Source organism: Harpia harpyja, chromosome 10, assembly GCF_026419915.1.
Source record: "Harpia harpyja isolate bHarHar1 chromosome 10, bHarHar1 primary haplotype, whole genome shotgun sequence".
Classification (NCBI taxonomy): Eukaryota; Metazoa; Chordata; class Aves; order Accipitriformes; family Accipitridae; genus Harpia; species Harpia harpyja.
The window spans coordinates 13,416,152-13,436,732 of NC_068949.1; the positions used below are offsets into that span (position 1 = coordinate 13,416,152).

Genomic DNA, 20,581 nt, shown 5'->3' on the forward strand with positions numbered 1-20,581 from the left:
TACACATTTTAATAATGAAATAATCTACCATTTCTTGGCTTTTAGCATGGTATTATTCATATGGCACTCTAACAGTTTATCTTACATTAAAAGGTTATTCTTATTCACAGATTTTAAATTATTGTCTCCAGAATGACAGGCAATTTGCAGCTGATCTGGGAAACAAACCTTCATCTCCTGAAGACCAGTGACCTACTTAAAAGCTTCTACTTTTCTTTTTAGGGAGGGGTTCATAGCAAGTAAACAACACACTGCCCGCACAGTTCCTCTGTAAGGGTAATTTCCTTGTGTATGCTTAAAAAAAAAAAAAACAAACAGCTGAAAGATGTCAAGTGTTGCCTTTTAAATCAGGAAATCATCCCTGAGCTGTTCTCAGATGAATTTTCTCTGCATCTCTTCTGTCCACCTCTTCCTCTCCAACATTAGACCTATAGCAAAACTCACCTCTGGAAAAATTAATTGCCTGTTGAGCATCTGTGTGATGCGAATTTCAGCAGTCATTCTGATAAATTGCTTTTTAAGTGCCCCAAAATTGAGTTTAAATAGAAGGATGGTAATCACAGAGCAGAACACTATGTCAGTCTCCAGCAGTCTCCAGTTTACATGTAAAGGCAGCATGGAGCACATTGCAAGGTTTCTGCTAATGGCTAAAAGCTCCTAAAAAAATCAAAAACCAGTATGTCAGCTAATTCCAGTTTTCAGTGAAAGATTGTGACAAATTTGTACTTCCAAGTAATTTTATTACAATGATAAGAGTTTATATTACTACATTCTAGGGACTGAAATTTCAGTTTTAACTATACTTGCTGCCAAGTACTCTCACTGGATGTTGAGCCCCTTGATAATTCCCTTCATATTACAACTGTGTTTGTATTTTGGCTCTCCCGTATCTGCCTGAGTTCAAGCAAATTGCTGTTCTTTATGGAAGGCACAACAAGCCCTGATCAAAAATAGAAAGGCCCAAAACTTAGTTCCTACTCTTCTTACAGGAATGAACACAGTTCAAATCACTGGTCTGTAAATTTACTTGAAGTACCATGCCCACCTGCTGGCTCCTTTGCTACCTAGAATTCATTTCCTTAAATCATTCACGAATGTGACCATAAATGTATTGTACCCATCTCTGAGCCAATACAAATTCATGATTTTACATTTTTGCATAGAACCAGCATTCGTTGGCGCACACACACCCACCGAGCACAGAAGAATCAACAAGCTAACCGCAAACAAGATAAAAGGCTCAATCAAATGTAACTTTCTTTAAAAGCTTTCTCAGTTGTCACCTACACTGCACGCAAAGTGGGGAGAATTGATCGATCGATATGCCTGGTTTCTGAAATGGTAGCAATCTGGAGGCTCATATAAATAACTCCAGTAAATGAAGTATTTGCTGCCAGCTGCTGGCACAAGGGATGCTGTGGATTTGTGCGTATCTAACTGCTCAGATCGAAGAGACTCAACATGAACTCCTGTGGCCAAGTTTTGAATGGCCTGGGACAGTCTCTTCTGTTCATTTATTTATTGCAAAACAAGGAGTCATCTATTCTTGGGTCAGCTCCTCCAGAAACAAAAGAAATAAATGAACTTGTGATCTAAACACAACAGTTCTTTAAAGTATACAATTATAGGGTTTGGGGAATTTTTCTTCAGAATATGAGAAACAGTATGCACTGACAGTTTCTCATTTACAGAGAAAGTTAACAAAAAGCAGATGTAGCTCATAATACAGTGAGTGCAATACATGCTGTAATTAATCCGGCATTCCAAACAATAAACACAATGTCAGCAAGAAACTTGCTTTAAATCTTTAAGTCAATTACATATTGATTGCCTTAGCAACACATTACAGAAAATATTTACCATTTACAAAGTTGTGTTAAGATAAGCAATAGTTCAAAAACTGCAACAGGTAGTCTGTAGGTTAATCAGGAAGCTTAGCAGTGAGTGAGTACCCAGGATAAATACTTGGAGAACTACCAAGATTCTCCTCCTCGATATATTCACAAGCCAAACATCATAACACAGAAAAGAACAGAATTTTTCCAGCTTTGTATCTCAGCCTGAGGACAGCAGCCACTCACAAAAGACAGACTGGATGTTTTGTCGGCATGCATGCCTTTCAGACTGAAAAATATGCAAATATTGTCAATCTTGGCAAATTATAGAAGAACTAGACTAGAAGATAGTGAGGTATAGGGCATTTGGGCCTTCAGGTAGAGAACATGTCCACTTAAAAAAATGGTGGCAGTTATGTTTCATCTGATATGCTGAGAAACTCAAAATCATCTTTTTTTTCAAGTTCTAGATTCACAGTTTAAAGTAAAAAAACCCTCCCAGTGTTAGTTTTCCACTAATTGTTTCTCTATAGCAAAAAAAATTTAAAAAATGTACAGCCCCCTTCCAGCATCTCCTATCAATTTAAAACCAGGAAAACACAGAACAACAGCTGTGGGCAAACAAAAGGCAGCTGAAAATTGTCCCCACAGTTTAGCTGTCTAAATATTTGCGGGAGAAGAGATTTTGCATTAAGTATAGAAAAGTCAAAGTCAAATTCTAGCTCACTAGTAAAAAAAATTGATAATTCAATCAATAATAGATTTATGCCATATTCAAAAAGTTGCCTTCAACTGATTTTACTCTGACAAATTTCAACCAGAAATAAACAAAGAATTTTTGCAGATACTTGTTTTTGTTTACTTCTACTACCAGGCATAAGAGTCACTCCAAAAATTACCTGCAAGCACAAGACTTACAAAACAAATACACTGCTTCAGAAAAGCTAAAAAAATATGACCTAGCACTCCCCTTACGCTACCACACCAGTTTAACTCCTGAATATCAATGGTGGGCATAGGATTATGTCAATATTTTATTTAGCAGCTATGGCCTTACATACCCCACTGTCTAGGTAAAACTTCAGCCTGCCCATGCCAAAAAAAAAAAAGGGGGGGGGGCAAAAAAAAACCCCAACTGTATCATTACGGTGACTAAGCCAGCGGCAACTGAAGAAGGTCAGCAAGTGAGGGTTTAATAGCAGGAAGCAGAGATTTGCAACATTTTCAGAACAAAACTCTTCAGTGGCACAAACACAAACCCTCAGTCTCCTGGAAGTTCTAATTTACTCATCCAAGCCTCCAGAGTCCCGCCTTCTTTAGGAGAGGCATGGTAGCTTTAAAAAGAAAACTCTCCATCCTCTCACAGCAATTTCAGAGCCTGCCCCTTAACTCAGCACAAGTCTGAGAGCTGCTTGTCCTACCGCTTCCTTCTCCTCTGCTTTAGCAGGTGGTGAAGTACAGACATGCAGAGCTGTCATAATACCACTTCGTGACCACTCGCTGATCTACTCCAAACATTTGCTCTGTACCTGACCAGCTTCTCTCCACCTAATAAGGCAATGAAAGGCCAAGGGAGGCACAGCTGTGCCACTGCACATAACAGCCTTGGTTGAAAAGACGCAACAAAACTGGGTCCCCTGTCATCCGCTAGCAAAGCTGGCTGGGACAGCACAATACTTGCCACTGGGCTTTAAGTACCTAGGCACTGCTAACGGCAGAATACTTGTTGTGAAATAGTACAACCACACATGGTTGGGGCTGTGGCAGGAATTGAGAAAAAAGCCAAAATATTCTGCAGAGTCTCACCCGTGAGGAATGCCTCTCCCAGCACTGACTCTCACCCCAGCTCTGTGCTCACATCATTTCCCTGCCAGCAGACGAGAGCAGAACAGCAAAGGACACTGCTTGCAGATACAGATTTAGGAACCTAAATTTAGGCACTCAAATATAAGTTACCAGATGTTCATTTTCAGCTGCTGCTGAAGTCAGTGATGACTGTGGTTCAAGTTTTATTTACGAAAATGACAAAAGAGGAAGAAGCAAAAAATATGCAAAAAAATATCCCTGTCTGTCATTGTATATTGGTGGGGTGGGAAGAAGAAGTTAATTGCCAAGAGTCTCTTACTTCTTGACAATTTCTTCCTTTGGGCCGATACGCTGTTTACGCTGCTAAGTAGTATTTTTTAATATAATGAGTCAGCTGATTAAGAGCATAATCCATTTTGCCATAAGCTCATAAATTTTATTATCTTTGTCCTGCATTTTACAAATAACTCATGCTACAAATGGCCTTCTCTACAGTAATTTTTTTTGGTTTGTTTTTCTTCTTACCCTCTCACTCTGGAATGAACCCCATCTTTACTTCAGAAGCCAAAAGTTTGCTCCCCTCCCTAGTGCACTGACGTGCACTGCTGTGGCTCTTCTACATGGATTCCTTCTTGCAGGGTCCTTCAGTAAGCATCTAAATCAGAATCAGTTCTTTTAAAAAAAAAAAAGTCTCAGGAGTAAAGGACTGAACTATTACAGGTGGTCATTTAAGCCACCTTTGTGGCAGGATCTAGTATACTAAGAGCACTGTTGACAGTTATTTAATCTGTCCTGAAGAATCTCCACCAGTAGGGACCCCAAAGTCTATGCAACTTATTACAATAATTAGCTATCCTTGTCCTCCCTAAAATCCCAGAGAAATCTCTGTGACAGGAATGTTTGCTTTTAATCCTGTCCTAAGTAGACACTGATAACAATTACCTTTTTCCTATTCCCACATAGCCTGCATTCTTTTTCTTAAATTATATATAACTTTTTTTTTTAAACTCTTACCAATTCTTGTTTTCAAATATCTCCTTTGCTTTCCCCTGGATTTTCTCCAAATTGTCCAAACTCAGTCAGCACTGGTAACTGGTATGATTTCACAGGTGAAACCTCAACACTACTAAGTTGCATAAAATAAATATTTCTTTTATTTACAAACCATGAGCCTGAACATACCTCCCAGTTTGTTTTATTCTGGGATACAGCATCACACGCCAGTGCCTGTTTAATCTGTCATACACAATGACGTTTCAACGCCTTTCTTCAACACTGTACACCTGATCTTTCCTCTCCAAGCAGCCTGTGTTGAGTTACCATTACTGAGTTGTTAGTAATTTTGCGTTGTTTCTCCAATTCGTTTTGAGTGTAAACTGTGTTCTGTCAACTTGATGCCAGTTGCAAATTTTAAATACATACTATCCCATCAATTAATCATCAATGAAAACACTGCCCAGTATGGGACAGTACATCAGAATATCTAACAGAAGGAAAGATACTACATTTCAATCATTTTAAGGATGGAAAGTCACTGGGCCTCCTTAGGTTTCAGGCAAATTTCCTGCAAGCAGGAAAGAAAACAACAAATACTGGACCCAAATAGTCATGTTCAGTGGGTTTTTCCCCTCCCAGAAAGCGTATGCTCATTCTGAAAGTTTAGATTTGAAGTGACCAAACGTATATCTATAAGCAAGTCAATTCATGCTTGTAATTCTCCACGTGACAGTACCCACAGGCAGAAAAGCTAACATGAGCTTAACTTCTCACTGCACTCCATTACAATAGAAACAGGAGATGAGAAGTATACACAGGAATGTATTTTGCACATGTATAGCTTAGCATAACTACAAATTTATTGCTAAAAATCTTGGTGGGAACTGTTTGGCACTGCAATATTTGAAGCAAGTTCCACAAAACAGCTTGCATTTTCTTGAAGCCCAATATTTTCTCAGCTTGCTTTCTTGGCTATTTTTCTCCTCCAGCGTTGTGAAACTAAGCAGTTAACATTATTTGACATTGCCCTGGACACAAATCTAATAAGCTGGATGACAGCTGCACTCAAATTTAACCCTTTTTATTGCAGTTGTCTTTTACTTGCACACATTCTAATTCTGTTTTGTGATTTTTAGTAGAAAGTGCCAATATCCTCAACTCCCATAGACTAGAAATTAATTTTTTGTGTTCCCAGTATTTTAAATCATACATATGTTTTGATGCAAGACAAGACATCTGTTAAACGTTTAACAAATTGAAATTGCAGTAATCTAAATTGCATCTTTATGGAAGCAGCACAAAGATACTAGAGATGCAAATAGTGACATGTTAGATATTTAATCACTGGTCTAGGAGAGTAATGAAAAGTCTGCACCAATACGGTGGTGTTTACCAGCTTTTCCCCAGGATATTCATCAAGCAGGAACCTCAGAATTGTGTCTGATCTCATTTCCAAGACAGGATATGCATTGGAAGTCTATGCCAGACACCTATGAACACTGGGCTGTAATCTTCCTCTCCACTTCTTGGTATATACATTTTCACCCAGTCCTTCCACCACAACTTCCTCTTTCCACCTCCCATCTGTTTTCCCATTATCTTTATACCATCTTTGGCACTTACTCTTTATTATTCTACTCTTTCAAAAGCCTCATTTCTTTAAGACTCCCACTCTAACCTCACATATCCTGCCATTTGTTTGCTGAATCACATCTACCTCTTTCCAAGTGTCTTCAGTCTCTTCATCAGTCTCTCATTTCCTCTTCATGTCTCTCACTTCCCCCATTCCACTTCATTCCCAACTTTTTCCTTTGCCACAGCTTTCCTCCCATTAACAAGAGAACATTTGCCTTTCCCTTTCACAGGAGTTAATACAGGGAGTATATGTTGCCAACAGTCCTCAGTGACTAGCCTTGGTTGGTAAGCATTGCCAGATGGTATCAGTCTCACTAGTTAAACTGTACCAGCCAGCAGCTTCAATTGCTGCCACACAGCCAAAACTACAGGCTACTAGAGTTCTCAACAAGCATTTACCGTAAAATAACAATTATTTTGTAACTGCTAAAAATCTGGGAAATAAATAAATAAATCACAAGAACACTATTTATGCCCCGGATTTTGTTCTCTTTAGATCTGCCTTGCTTTACAGGAAATGTTAGTCTTGCCAAATAATCAAGAAATAAAGTGACTACCACAGTTTATACAAAGTTAAGTTTGTACAGATGAAAAGCTTAAAATTCTGAAAACCATATTATAGTTATTTTTCAGATATTCCCTCCTACTGCTACTCCAGAAAAATCATATGATTCAAATTATAGTTTCCAGAGGAAGTCATTAAAGAAACTTTCTATCAATGATGGTTTTGTATGTTTGCACTTGGTGTTTGGCACAGACTCGGGCTATATTTAGAATGCACAGTACAAAGAATGTTTGATTTGAAACCAAAGTAATTTATAAAAAAATAATCAGAATTTCATTTCTAATACGAAGAGATTTGCAGAGACAGGATGATACTCACTTACATTGTAATTCCAGACAGTTTATAGGAGTTGCACAGGTTTGAAGAGGCCAGCCCTACCTGCAAGTGCTACTGTCAGCAGGAAAGCCTGAAGCATCAGGTGAGGCACTGGCTTTGTTTGGGGAAGATTGGTCTTTGGATGTCAGTTACAGAAGTACAGTATTAAGAAACTGGAAAGACTAAAAAATTTTTATCGGCTACAGAATATCACACATTAGGTATTCCTTCAGAGTACAAAAATGTAGTGTTCTCCCCAGTAATACTTGTGGGCATACGGTTCTGGGAGGGTTTTTTGGTGGTGTGGGGGTTTTGGGGTGTATGGTTTTGTTTTTTTTTTTTTTTTTTTTTTTTTTTTTTAAACTGTGACAAGATCCTTAAGTGGATGTCTGCTATGCATGCTAGTTTCTCCATGCTTTTGAAAGCTGTTTTGGGGTTCTGGCCTCCTCCACTCAAGCCATTTTTGTTCCAAATCAAAACAAAAATTTGAATCATGTTTACTAAACTAACACATCATTACCATTCACTGACCAATGCTTAAAGTGTAACTGATGTGTTTAAATTAGCATCCTCAACTAGGCTTGCAATAAGTTTGTCATATTAGTGTTTGCATACAACAATGCATTAGATTATCATCAAGAACTTCAACATCCTTGAAACTTTCTGAACCATTACGATTTCAACACATGGAAGCAGGAGTGAGTTATACTTAAAAAAACAATCAAACATGACACTCCCTTTCTCAACACTTCTCCAACCAAACCCAGGAAGAAGTACCTGCTGAAAAACAAAACAAAAACATACTATGGACTTCAACTGACATTTGACACCAAGAGTTTATCTTCTCTTATGAAAAATACTAAAGAGTATGAATAACCTCTTCTCTAAAGGAAAAAGTATTAGAACAGTAATAGTTAACAGATACCATACAGCATTACAAGCAGATGACTGCAGCCTGCCCAAAAGCTGCATTCTAAAGCCTGACAGACTAAAATACTTAACTGATTGATAGGAATTATCTCACCAGCATCTTCTGTATTCTGATGATCGTCACTGATGATACAGGCTATTAAGGCATTTTGTAATCTTATTTCTTTCGAAAATGCCTATTTGATTTACATCAGAGCAAGATCAAGTCAGATAAACCACTTTTAAGTAATTCAGACACAAGTTACAATCCAGCATAGTTAGATAAAGACATAAAATAATTGAGGAAGTAAGTACTTCTGCATCTTATAAAGAACTTGCAAAATGAAGGTATTCTGCATTTCAGGTTATGTAACTATTCAGGTTTTTTCTCACCTAAGTTGCATGATTTCAAAAAAAGCTTCATAAGATGCCCCATTGATCAAGTTAATCCATTTTTACCGATGGGGAACATAGCATGAGTTTTGCTGCAGAAAGGTCAAGCACAAAAATAAGTTTAATGCCATTCTAAGAACAAAAAACTTTCAATTTTCCAGATCATGTACCAAATCTGACTGAAATTTTATGAAGCAACTGCAGAGATAAGAAATGATCTTTTCTCCCCCCTCAAATCTTGTTAGCATTTTCAAGAAACAGTACAGAGCATCCTTTATCTCCTGACATGACTACCTTCAATATGCAGAAACATACCATTGTGAAATTCATGTGCTTCTAAGATATGAGCATAATTTTAAAAAACTCATATACACAGTTGTCAGCTGGACAATTGCATAACAGGATGAATCTTTTTTCTAGTTTTTAGCAAGGTCAAATAAAAGCTGCAAAGGAATTTTGCTCCGCACAGAGAGAGCTGACACAGAATACCCAAACCAACGGTTTTGTTGTCATGGGCACCAACAAGGAAAAGGCATTTAAATGCCAAGATTTTTAAGAAAAACCTTTACTGATCTTGTATGAAGTCAGACCTACAACTTTATACCTTGGGAACCAAAACTAAATAGCTTTAAGAAAAATTCTACTGACAAAAGAGCACAGGCTGCAATAAACCAGCAGCCCTGAATGCCCTCTCCGTCAGTGGGTTTGACACCAGGGCATGCCAGGCTGGAGGGCTGAGCTGCCTAGCAGGTAGCTATGGAGCCAGAGAGACAGACCTTAAGCATGCAGTAAGGCAAGAGAGATAAGACCACAACTGCACTGTTTAGCAGCTGTGAAAACAGTTCTGTCTCCCCTGATTCCACTTCTAGCATAACTAGTTACTAGTCTTCCCTTTAGAAGTACTTGGAAAACAGACGACCGAGTGCACCATTACCATTATTCCCAACACACAGAATAAGGCTGTCCTAGGGGTACGGCAATCAAAACTTATTGTGCTTATTGCTATTACATGAAGTTGTCTCAAATTGATGTACTAGGATTCCATTTCCACTTACGGATGGGAAAGGCATGCAGAGCAACTTCAAAAGCTCATCTTATAGCACCTTTTTGTTGATCTCCATGTAACCAGGTAGATTGCTCGTCTCCTGAGGGAACAGGTGCCTACAGCAGAGTCATCAAATCATCATCTCCACCTACCTTACCAGATCAGTTATTGACAGAGGACTATTTCCCTTGCCCTGTAAAGATGGTCATCCACATGATCAAGGGAAGGCACCCAACAGCACTGCAAGAGCCTAAACCAATCCTTGTATCAGCAGCAGTGGTAGAGCTACTGGCAGAGTTCCAGCTGGTATACAGTAAGTTATTTTCTTTGTAAGAAGCAGCATGACATTGGACAATTTGAACCTGTATTTCCATTCATCTGCACTGAAATCAATGCTGAGACAACAGAAATTAAAACTTGATCATGGACCAATACAAAAGTTATCTTTGTTTTTAAGCCCTTGAGCATCTAAGCACTTCAGAGGATTAGGTGCTTTCTTTGCTGCATCACTTTACAGCCCTAGTTAAAGATGACAGAACAGGCTGTGGTTGTTCAGAAGCAAACATCACTCCATATGTTTTGGGCTCCTATCAAGAATTATGGTACAGCCTTGCAGGACAGACGGCACAATTTTCAAGAGCATCTTAGTGGATTAGAGCTAAAGTTTGTCAAAATGCTCCATATACCAGGACTGCAGGTCTCCAAGGGCCTGATTAATTCCTCCACCCCCGCTTTTTTTTTTTTTCATTGAAGCTTAAAGCTCTAAGGCAATTTAGTGGCTATTCATAGCACTGAACTTAAGGTAGAAAAATTAGTTGATTGCATCCCATGTTCACCCTCCTCCACTCTATTTGTTTCGGGTTTTTTGTGAGAACAGCAGAAGCTACAATTATTGTAACTAGAAATAGCACATGAAGAGATGAAAGTACATCAAGAACAAAAGTTGACCAAAACTACCAAAAATTACTGTTACAGTACTTGTTTCATTAACAAGTATGAAGTATTTGATAGTCCTTGTAATGCTGTGCGACCTTCTCAAGTGGGGCTGCCTTAGCATTTAAGACTGACATGCAAAATAAAACTCAATGCATTATTGCATTTACAGAAACACAAACTATGTACTCCTTTTACAGTAATTTACAGTAAAGAGTATTTTCCTTAAGCTTTAAGACTGATAAGTTAGCTACACAGATATGTACTGGCAAGCATACAGGCAATTCTAGCATATTAAGCTGTTTTCCATTATTCACCACATTATTTTTTAGGCAGTTTCAGAGGTTATATATGCTTACAAATGAAGATATTGTCATTTTAGAAATGAATGAAATTATAGGAGGACTTTTAGAACTTATGCACATGAAGACTTTTAACACACAGTTTACATGGGCATATTCTTTAGAAAGAGCTGGATTCACTTTTATATTCAAAGAATTAAGATCAAATCAAGGGTAATTGAGACATTTAGCCTTTCTAAAAAAGTGTTTTCATGCAACTGAAACCACCTCTGTAATATACAACCTTTAATCTCTTAAAAAAAAAAGGCACTGATGCAGTAGCTCAAGTTTATATGCAGATGTAAAATTCCCCTTCCTCCTGCCCTAAGATTTAAGTCTCAATTTGCCAAGCAGAGTGTATATAATAAATACCAATTGATTTGAAACATTTCTATGTTCAGATTGCAGCCATAAGCTGTCTAAATCTATATAAAGTCTGAGAATATTCTTAACTTCAGTGTCCATATTCACAGAAAAGAGTTGCTTATTTTCCTCCATTATATATGTAAACATATGCGCACCTTCACATAGACCTTTATTTTAACTTTCCAGACTATACTGATCTTCTCCATGAAGAATTCAGTAATTCAAACAAAAAAGCTGATATTGTACTCCCTCACTACATTCGTACAAACAGCAAAGAGGATCATACGCAACAAGGCTAGCCTGCCATGATCGACTCGAGTTTAACAGAGTACCAAAATAGGTTAAAATATTTTCATCTGGTCATTTTTTGAAATACCAGTTTTATATACGTAGATGAATTAAAAAAACCCCTATCAATTCCTCCTTACCATTCGCTTCTAGGAACACTTTTAGAAATGGTCTTATGATATTGTACAGAATGTAACCATTACTGAAAGCAATACACAGGGACAGAAGTTATTACAAAAGAGCTCTTGCTCTTTAAATCAATGGGTTTTCATAGCCCCATATTGGGTTTTGGATTGTGGGGAGGTTGTGGGGTTTGTTTGCTTTTTTGGTGGTTGGTTTTTGGTTTCTTGGGGCAGATTTTTTTTTTTTTAATCCAAAAAAGCCAAACAAACAAGAAACACTACCTCCACACCCACAATCAGAATGAGAAGGTAAAAACCTCCAAACTCAAGAAGGGTAGTTAATAGATACTGTGTTGCCAGTAACTGCAGTTTTTCCACAATACAGCTAGTTCCAACTTACATTTTAACAAAACCAAAACAAAATTAAAAGTAGGCATAATATATATGCATTGTGAAAAAGCAAAAAAGAAACTAATCTCTCTTCAGCCCAGAATAATGAAGCCATTTAAGGAAAACACAGAATTAAAAAGCTGTGTTATGGCTCCAACTGTATTAAGTAGGGATAACATATACATGTAAAGCCTGAGAAAAGGAAAACACCGAAGACTTTAAAAATAAAGCAATCCTAACAGTCATTGTTCTATATGCACACACACACACACATACAGCATAGCATTATATATTTAAACTGCAGTGTCTTCAGTCTTGTAGATGCCAAACTGCTGGAAACAGAGTCTACAGTTTTCAACTTAAGGAGTTACATAAGACAAAGAAGTAAATAGCCTAAACTGTTAGGTAATTTTTAGTTACTTTTATGCTTGTTTGACTAAACTCAGACTTGGACAATTTCTTGGGGAAAACTTCAGATTATGTAACTGCACTTTGCAAACATGCCAGTCTCTGAAGTACACCAAGCCACCTGGTATTTATAAAAAGATTAAGTATGTAACTTAAAAGTTTAGTAGTGTATACTGAAATCCTTGTAGTATTTCAGCAATCCCAGCAATAATTGAAAGCAGAGAAATCTACTAATTTCTCTGAACTTCGCATTTATTACAAAGTATCATCAATGCAATGAGACAGAATCTCCTGAAGTGAGGGTCCAAGACCACTTTACGCCACACAGATACTTCACTGTACTCAAAGTTTCTCAACTGCTGCCTCATTAGGTTCATTACTTTGCTTAGGGGTGTTTTGGATTGGTGGGTTTTGGGGGGTTGTGATTTTTGGTTGGGGGTTTGGGTTTTTTTTGGTGAGAGGCAGAATCCAGAGGCCTCCAGACACATTAGAAGAGGTTATGATGCTGTTTAAAGCTCACATAACTCCTAGAGAACAATGCTGCATGGGCTTATTAACTTTTCCATTTTCACTGACATTTCATCATAAAATATTGGGTTTGAATATGACCATTGACAATGTCTTACTTGCATCCATTAATACATTGGAACAAAGAATGTGAGGTGTTCTCCACACGTTTTTTGCCACGTGTTTGACTGATATTTCTACTTGGGAAAAGCAGTCTCTCCTTTGTACAAATGTGGGATTCAGCTCAGTTCCAATATTGAAAGCAATGTCGCTTAAGTCAGGGATGCATTTATGTTTTAAGAAATGATATAATCTCTCCATGGAACACGTGTAAATTATGAAGTGTCTGCACATGGGACAGTAAAAACTGGCAAGTACAATGCTGAACTGCTCTTATGTTAACCACTTCTCCATGTATGATATTTTACTATAAGAGGTTTAGCATCAAAAGTGGTTTTCACTCTTTTTAAAGATTTTGTTGACAAACTAAATTGCGAAAATTAAGTACTTCTAAAGAGAAAAAGAAATTATCTGAAAACCATAAAATCAGATTGGAGATTTATCAGCAAACCTACACCAAAAGAGTAAATAACCCCGCATTGTATTTGTGCATTCGTAAGGCTGCACAGCCTGACACTACATCATCTCTCTTCTCTCCCTCCCTTCTTCCTCTCAAAATGTAAACTTCAGCTTTTATTACAATATTGGGAAACAATTGAAAGTTGACTTAAAGGTCTGAAGCAGCAAACAGAGATTACATTTTAGCTTATTCTTGATATCTAAGGCAGTAACTTGCATGCAAGTTTGGCCTTAAGTTCACCATGTAGTTACATTTGTTTTAACAAAAAAGTAAGTCTCTAGCTTTTGGAATGTGCAAAGCTCTTCCCTTGTGTATAAAAAACATTCAAATAAATGGGAGCAATATTTTACTAATTTGGTTGAAGTCTCTCAGAACAGTTATTTGCCTCAAATATAATATTACAGTTGCTAACTTTATTTTGCATATTGTCTCAGCAGCTCAAGGTGCAAAGAAGGAAATACTGGACTCTGCTTGCAAGATAGCTTGCAAAAGGCAAAGTTTAAGGAAAAAGTGTGAAACTAAACTGCCAGGCAATGAATGATAGCAGTGCCCACTGCTAGTTATTGCTGCCTTCTTTCCAATGTCTTCAGTGCCACTGTTTCCTCTCCTCCTGCCATTCTCCTTAGATGTGAATTTGACACGCTATGTACTTGACTTGACTTTGAGATATGCTAATGAGAAATAGCATGTAGTAAATGTTTTTATAATAGACACTAGTTTAAATTTAAAAAAAAAGTTACCGAAGCTTGATTTTTGAAACAGAAGATAAAAGAATAAGTAAAAAGAAAAAAATCAGGTGAGAAAAAACTACACAAACAGAACAAAGACTGAATTTTCTTTTTCTTAACCAACTGAAAAAGCATCAGTAGTAAGAGGGGGAAAAAAAAAACCATACACAAAAAGCAAACAAACCCCAACAAACAAGAAACAGCAAATGAAAGAACAGGTAAAATTAAACAAGAGCAGCTCAAGAAAGAAAGAAATAAGGAAAAAAAAAAAGAGTGGGTAACTTCAGCAGGTGATGCACATGAAGAGCTGGAGATCATAAGCTGGAGAAAGCAGAAGAGTAATGAAAATATGGGAAGAACAGGAAGAAAGAAAAAAGAGCAACAGAAGTTCAGTAAAAGCAGCCCTTTTTTAAAACGAACAGTGAAAGAGACCCCAGAGTTATCCCTGCTCTGTAAGCTCAGTTGACTTCACATTTCCCCTTACCACCTTTTTTAACCTCCTAAAATTTTCCTTGCTCCAAATCTCTGAATTAATTCATTCCTGCCTAGAGCCACTAAGTTTCCAGGAGCTGAAATGATTCTTAGGCTGGTTGTTACCCAAATGCTATTTCAAGGCTGTCTGCATTCTGAGCACATGCACATCTCCATAACTTCTTTATGGCTGTTGAAATACAGAAGAACACACTTGTATGGGGTGGGGGGTGGGAATTAAAAGAAGGAAAGAAAAAGAGTAAGGAATATGGGTGAAATCTAAACTCACGCATACCCATTTCCTAAAGTTCCTACAGAGCACCTTAAATTACCATCAACAAGCACTGCTGCTGAATAATGCGACTTTCACCTCCTCCCAATGCATTAAGCTTTAGAGATTCATACAACCGTATGGAGCAGCAGACTGAGGATACAGTTTGGGTTAAAACAGCTAGGGTTAAAACAGCTAGCAAATGCACAAAAAAACTATACCCTCTCCAACAGTAAAAATTATCCATGGTTAGTTTTAAGCCATCCTGGTCCCCTGTGTGACAATATAAGCACCAGTGACAGCACAGCAGAAAGGGCTGGACAACAAGAAGAACAGGAAAGCAGGACGGGTCAGTATTTTGGGGAGGGAGAGGGAAAAATGTTAGCTTATGCCTGCTTTGAAAGTGTTTGTGGAGCTATAGCATCTGACCATTTAGGATTTGGCAATCTACTCTAAACTTTTAATACCATTGAATAAAACTTTAAAGGACAATTAATAGCATTCCTAAGGAACAGTAACCATAACAAAGTGAAAAAGTACGTTAAGAGTAAAAGGGGAATGGATAGAAGAGTTACTGTGTCTCAGTTAGATCTTTAATTCATTGGACTACAGAAGATCTGAAACCTCCAGAACATGATTTTGGTATGCCCTGAACTCTTCAGCATCCATGCAAAGCAGAGCAGACCATGCCAGCGCCGATTGTTTCATTACTGCTGGACAGAAATCAGTCATTACAGAAGTGCTTTAAATTGTTCACTTCCCTCTCTGAAGCCTTAATGTTATGTGATCTCTTTGTCAACCTGAACAAATGGCTTGCTTAAAGATGCTACTGGAAGATTTATAGCTGCTTGTGTGTTTTCTAAACATGTATTTCAAAATACTTTAACCCTCATCACACCTCATCACTAGAGCAAGACTGCAGCATCTGGTGTTCATTAAAGCCAGGAAATTCCTGTTTTGTTCTTTATGAAACTGTTGAGAATTGATAATTGATTTTTTAATTCTAGCCTTTGCAAAAAGCTATTTTAACAATTTCACATTAAATAACAAATTTTAACCAGCAAGTTTTTTGAATTCTGCATATGCTAAATCCAGACATTAGTCTTTTGCAATTTAAAATGTTTCAGAAAATATTTATCAAGTTTGAGTTAATGAATTATCATTATGATACTCAATATATAGTATTTTGCAATCATCAATTTAAAAGTTGTAATCTGTATAACACAGAAAAGGAAAAATTTAGCAACTGGCTGGTCATCTACTCCTAGTGCTTCAGCTTCATCACAGTAAATTTTTTTTTCCTGCAAGATCATAAGAAGATTCTGGCTCTTGTACAGAACTTAATCTTCAGATCCTTGCTGAACCTTATTATGTACACCTTGTGTGCGAAATTCAATACCTCTGTGTTGTAATTAGAAGGAAAATATGTACTGTGTCCCTATTGATTTAGTATCAACGATCTCAAATTAAAAACTGACAAGAGCAGTGAGAAAAACACCACATTAAGCCCCAAATGTTTCATGATAGACTGAACAACACAACAGAAACAACAGCACAGCTAGAGATGTCTTCATAATGATTGTTTATCCCCTCATATTTTGGGAGGAAAGCTGTGAATGACCAAAGGCCACAACATACATCCACAGAATGTGAAGCTACTGAAACTACAGGCAAATTACACTGAAAAATTATATGAAAAATCTGTTATCATTTGATTATGATGGGTACAGTGTATGGCTGGGATACAAGACAGTCCATCTGTAACTGCTTCTCCCTCACTGAATAACTGCTTATCAGGCACTCAGTTCCCAGCCAAGGGGACTGGGAAAGATAGCATGTTGTGAGTTCAAGTCCCCAGAGAGCCAGCCAGTTACGTGTTGCAGACTCTCCTCTCAATCACAAACTGTCATTAAGTGAAACTAGAGTATGTTAAACACTTAGACTATTTTCCCTATGTAAACAGCTGCTGTAGCTGCAAAAGGAAAGTTACAGAATTGCAAACAATTGATACCAACCGTAAACACAATATATAAACTACGCTTTATTTCACAAGAAATAGGAACCTCTAGTTTAAGGGGTTCCTTGTACACATATTGTAATTTACTGTGTTAGGTGTATAAATATACATAGCTTCGCAGAGCAAAGCTAGCCAGAGAGCAAAAGTCTTAACTCCAGAGCCACCCTGCAGTCCACAGGCATTTGAAACATTTTTTTAATAGTGTAGCATATTGCTAAAATGCCTAGTTTGCAGCCCATCACTATCTAAAGTTTCTTTTGGCATAAAGACTTTCCAGGATAATCTTTCCCACTACACATGCAGTCAGTATACCCAGCTGTATTATGTGCTGCCTCTCCTCAATTTTTACTTTTATTATCAGCTCATAACTTTTAGCTGTTTTATTTCCCCAGTTATTCAAATTCATTCCATATACTGATAGATCTTCACCACAAACCTAATATTATCTTCTTTTTGAGATCACTAATAAAGAGGTTAAATTAATCTACATATAAAGCTGCTGCATCTCTAAGTACTGATCCAGAATCCCAGTCAGCCACCTCTCTTATCCCTCTTTCCATAGCCTTTCATCCATGCTTTTCATCTTCAGAACTAAGTTCATTTACATTTGAAAGAAAATAAGTGCAGGTACTGCTTTATTTCTTCTTTTCTCCCCTCAAAAGAACAACAAACTCTCCTGCCTCAGTTTCCTGAGGAGCTTTAGCTGTGTATCAATTCATAGCACCTCAGGCAGAAAGTATGCAGAACAACACAGGTAGAGCACAGGTTTGCACAGAGACCTTGTCACTCTCGCATTACTATAAACATTAGTTCCACATATGAATATACACATACACGACACCTGCATTTTTTCCAGTCTGAATTCTTTCCCCACTTTCCCCCTCTCAAGTGAGATTCTTTTTCCATGCAAGTGGGGGAAAAAAAAAAAAATTAAATCAATTTGTACTTCAATACCATGTGGTAAAGTACCTCAGAGACTGAATCTCATTTTACACCATAAAAATTTTATTACTCCTGCACCTTTCTAAAGAGATTATTTTTCTTCTCAGGAGACCTTCATTTACAATAGTTGTTAGCCCACATCTCCACCTATACATTCTAACTATAACATACAGAGAAATTATTTGAACTCCACTTTCTTGGTTTTTAATATGTAGCAGCAGCCTGAACAGAAATACATGCAATATTAAAAAAAAAATCACTCCAATTTCATTTTTCCTGCAGAAGAGGAGTTAAGTATTACTTTCATTCAGTCACAGCTATGATTCTTTAAGAACAGAACTAGAAGGCTTATTTAAAAAAACCAAGATGTTCTAGATTGTATGCTTAGTTCACATTAATAGGCTGTACTTCCAAAAGAAGCATAATTTAAAACACATAATACTGGCCATTCCTAAGAAACAGCTCTACTTAGGTTTTTTTAAAGAAACCAAAAAAGCATGCAGACTGTCTCTGTCAGGGACACAATGAGCATAGATTGTTCTAACTGGGCTTGACCAACACACATCTTTGTACTCTATAGAAAGAAATAAAAAAACCCACAGAACACCTGCTGATCTACAATGTTACCAGAAAGACTAACTGACTTTGGCTGCTGTAAAATAAAGAAACCATTCAGATTAGATGCAGAATTACACAGAAGAAAACACACATACTAAACAGTAAGTACAATAGTATTGATAATAAAGTACTTGCAGAAGTGCTAGCTACTTCAAATGGGTTTGCACATCAAATACATATATAAAGCTAACTGCAACAAGAAATTCTTATAAAAACAGTAGACTGAAAAGAAAATATTTCAGGTGTTCAGTATTGATATGGTGACTCTAAAGACAGAATTGTTTATTCTGTGGTTTTACTACTCTAACAACTAATCCCATCCCATAAAAAAACTCCAAACAAAATACCTTTTTTTGATTTTGCTCCAATCTTCAACTTTGATGGCCAAGCAATCTGTGTATTTGTTTCTTCCATAATCTGTTAAAAAGAAAGCATTTATGAAAAATTTTTATTGTTCTCCTACAAAGTCAAAAGTTCATTTTTTGAAAAGATGGTGTTTACCATTTTTAAATCTGTTAACTATTATTATTTATAAATAGCACCAGTCATTAACTACTTTTATGGTTTTCTTGAGAAGAATTTTTGTCTGGTGATAGGCGGAGCCAAGTTCTGATCATTCAAAAGAAAATCAAAGAGCAATCCAAGATGCTCAACAATTTCCATGAAGTTCAAATGACCGCTACAGCATGCTCTAGGTCCACCTCAGAGGGAAATTCAAAGCTTTACAATTCAATAAAAATATTTGTTTAGTTACCTTAAAATGGCTTCTAAGCAAAGACTATCAAATTTAAAGCAGTCCTTTTGAGTCTTCGTAAGTCAAGATACATTGGTTTGCCTTCAGAGGTGGGGTTTTTTTTGCCTCACCTTTACCTTAAAGCAGCTCTTCATTGTAAGCCTATCCAAGACTTCAAAAATTTTACTTCTTGATTTAGCAGTTCAGAGTAGAGATTTGACAGCATTTACTACAGCACAGTGTGCAACCTATCTGTAAATCTCCAGCTAGGCAACAGGGAAAAACCTTACCCACACAGTTAGACTTCAAAATTCATGTAGTCATTTGGCTCAATGTAGACTCTCATTCTATTGCTGCCTTTTAGTGAATAAGTCCACTAGCCATAGGCATATGATACTGAAATTTAATACTGGCACAGAGCTACAGAGCATCACTAACACATTTAGTAGTAATATAGGATAAGGAACTGAATGACACTAAAGACTTCATATATATAAATTGAAATTCAGTACTAAGAAATGCTGGGCACGTCTACTGAGACTAAAAAACTTTTTTATATTGAGATGTCATCAATAAGTATGATGAGATCATACCTCTCATCACACTTGAGAGATGAGAGTACCTGATCATCACGAGTAAAAGAGTATCTCATCATCATGAGGACCTGATGAGAAAGATCTGCCCATATTAGTCCATGACAAGATGGTTGTAGGATGCCCAAGAAATGCATCTAGATGGTTGCAGGATGCCCAGAAAATGTGTCTATTAAATATCATGCTAGGCTGCATCAGACACAGCATTTTTTAATAAAGATGTTGATTATAGAAGGCCCTGATGAATTTTCACCTGGAACAAGTTGTCCAGTTCTGTTCACACACAGACAAGATTTTGTACAGCAACAAGCAAAAGGGTCCTTGCTTCTTTGAAAATTTCAATAGCTTACTATAAAAGAGATTAAGAGCAAACAGTTAGCTCAGCTTGACTAATGTCAATTAGAAGGGGCCCTAGAATCACAGAACAAGTTTGGAAGAAAGGGACCTCTAAGTCCAGCCTCATGCTCACAGATGGGCCACGTGCAGTTAGGTCAGGTTGTCCGGGGCCTTGCCTATCAAGCTGTCAATACCTCAAAGGAAGGAGATTCCACAGGGTCTCTGCACACTTACTCCAGTGTGTGGCCACCTTTACTGAGAAATTACTTTCTCATATCTGGTTGAGTTTTCCTTTGCTCAACCTTTACCGTTGTTACCTGTACACTTTAGGAGAAACCTGACTCAGTCTACCTTCTAACCACACACAGGGTAGCTGAAGACTGCTATTAGGTCCCTCACCTCCTCCATGCTGAACAAACCCTGCTCTCAGCTTCGCTT

The 20,581-nt window shown here is 37.3% G+C and overlaps 1 protein-coding gene across 1 annotated transcript in view; it reads right to left on the minus strand.

The window, feature by feature from the left end:
• Positions 1-20,581, minus strand: part of BICC1 (BicC family RNA binding protein 1) — a 115,480-nt gene that overhangs the window by 40,171 nt on the left and 54,728 nt on the right. Inside the window, exon 3 of the mRNA XM_052799572.1 lies at positions 18,829-18,898. Within this exon, the coding sequence (XP_052655532.1) occupies positions 18,829-18,898 (70 nt within the window). The remainder of the gene's footprint in view (positions 1-18,828; positions 18,899-20,581) is intronic.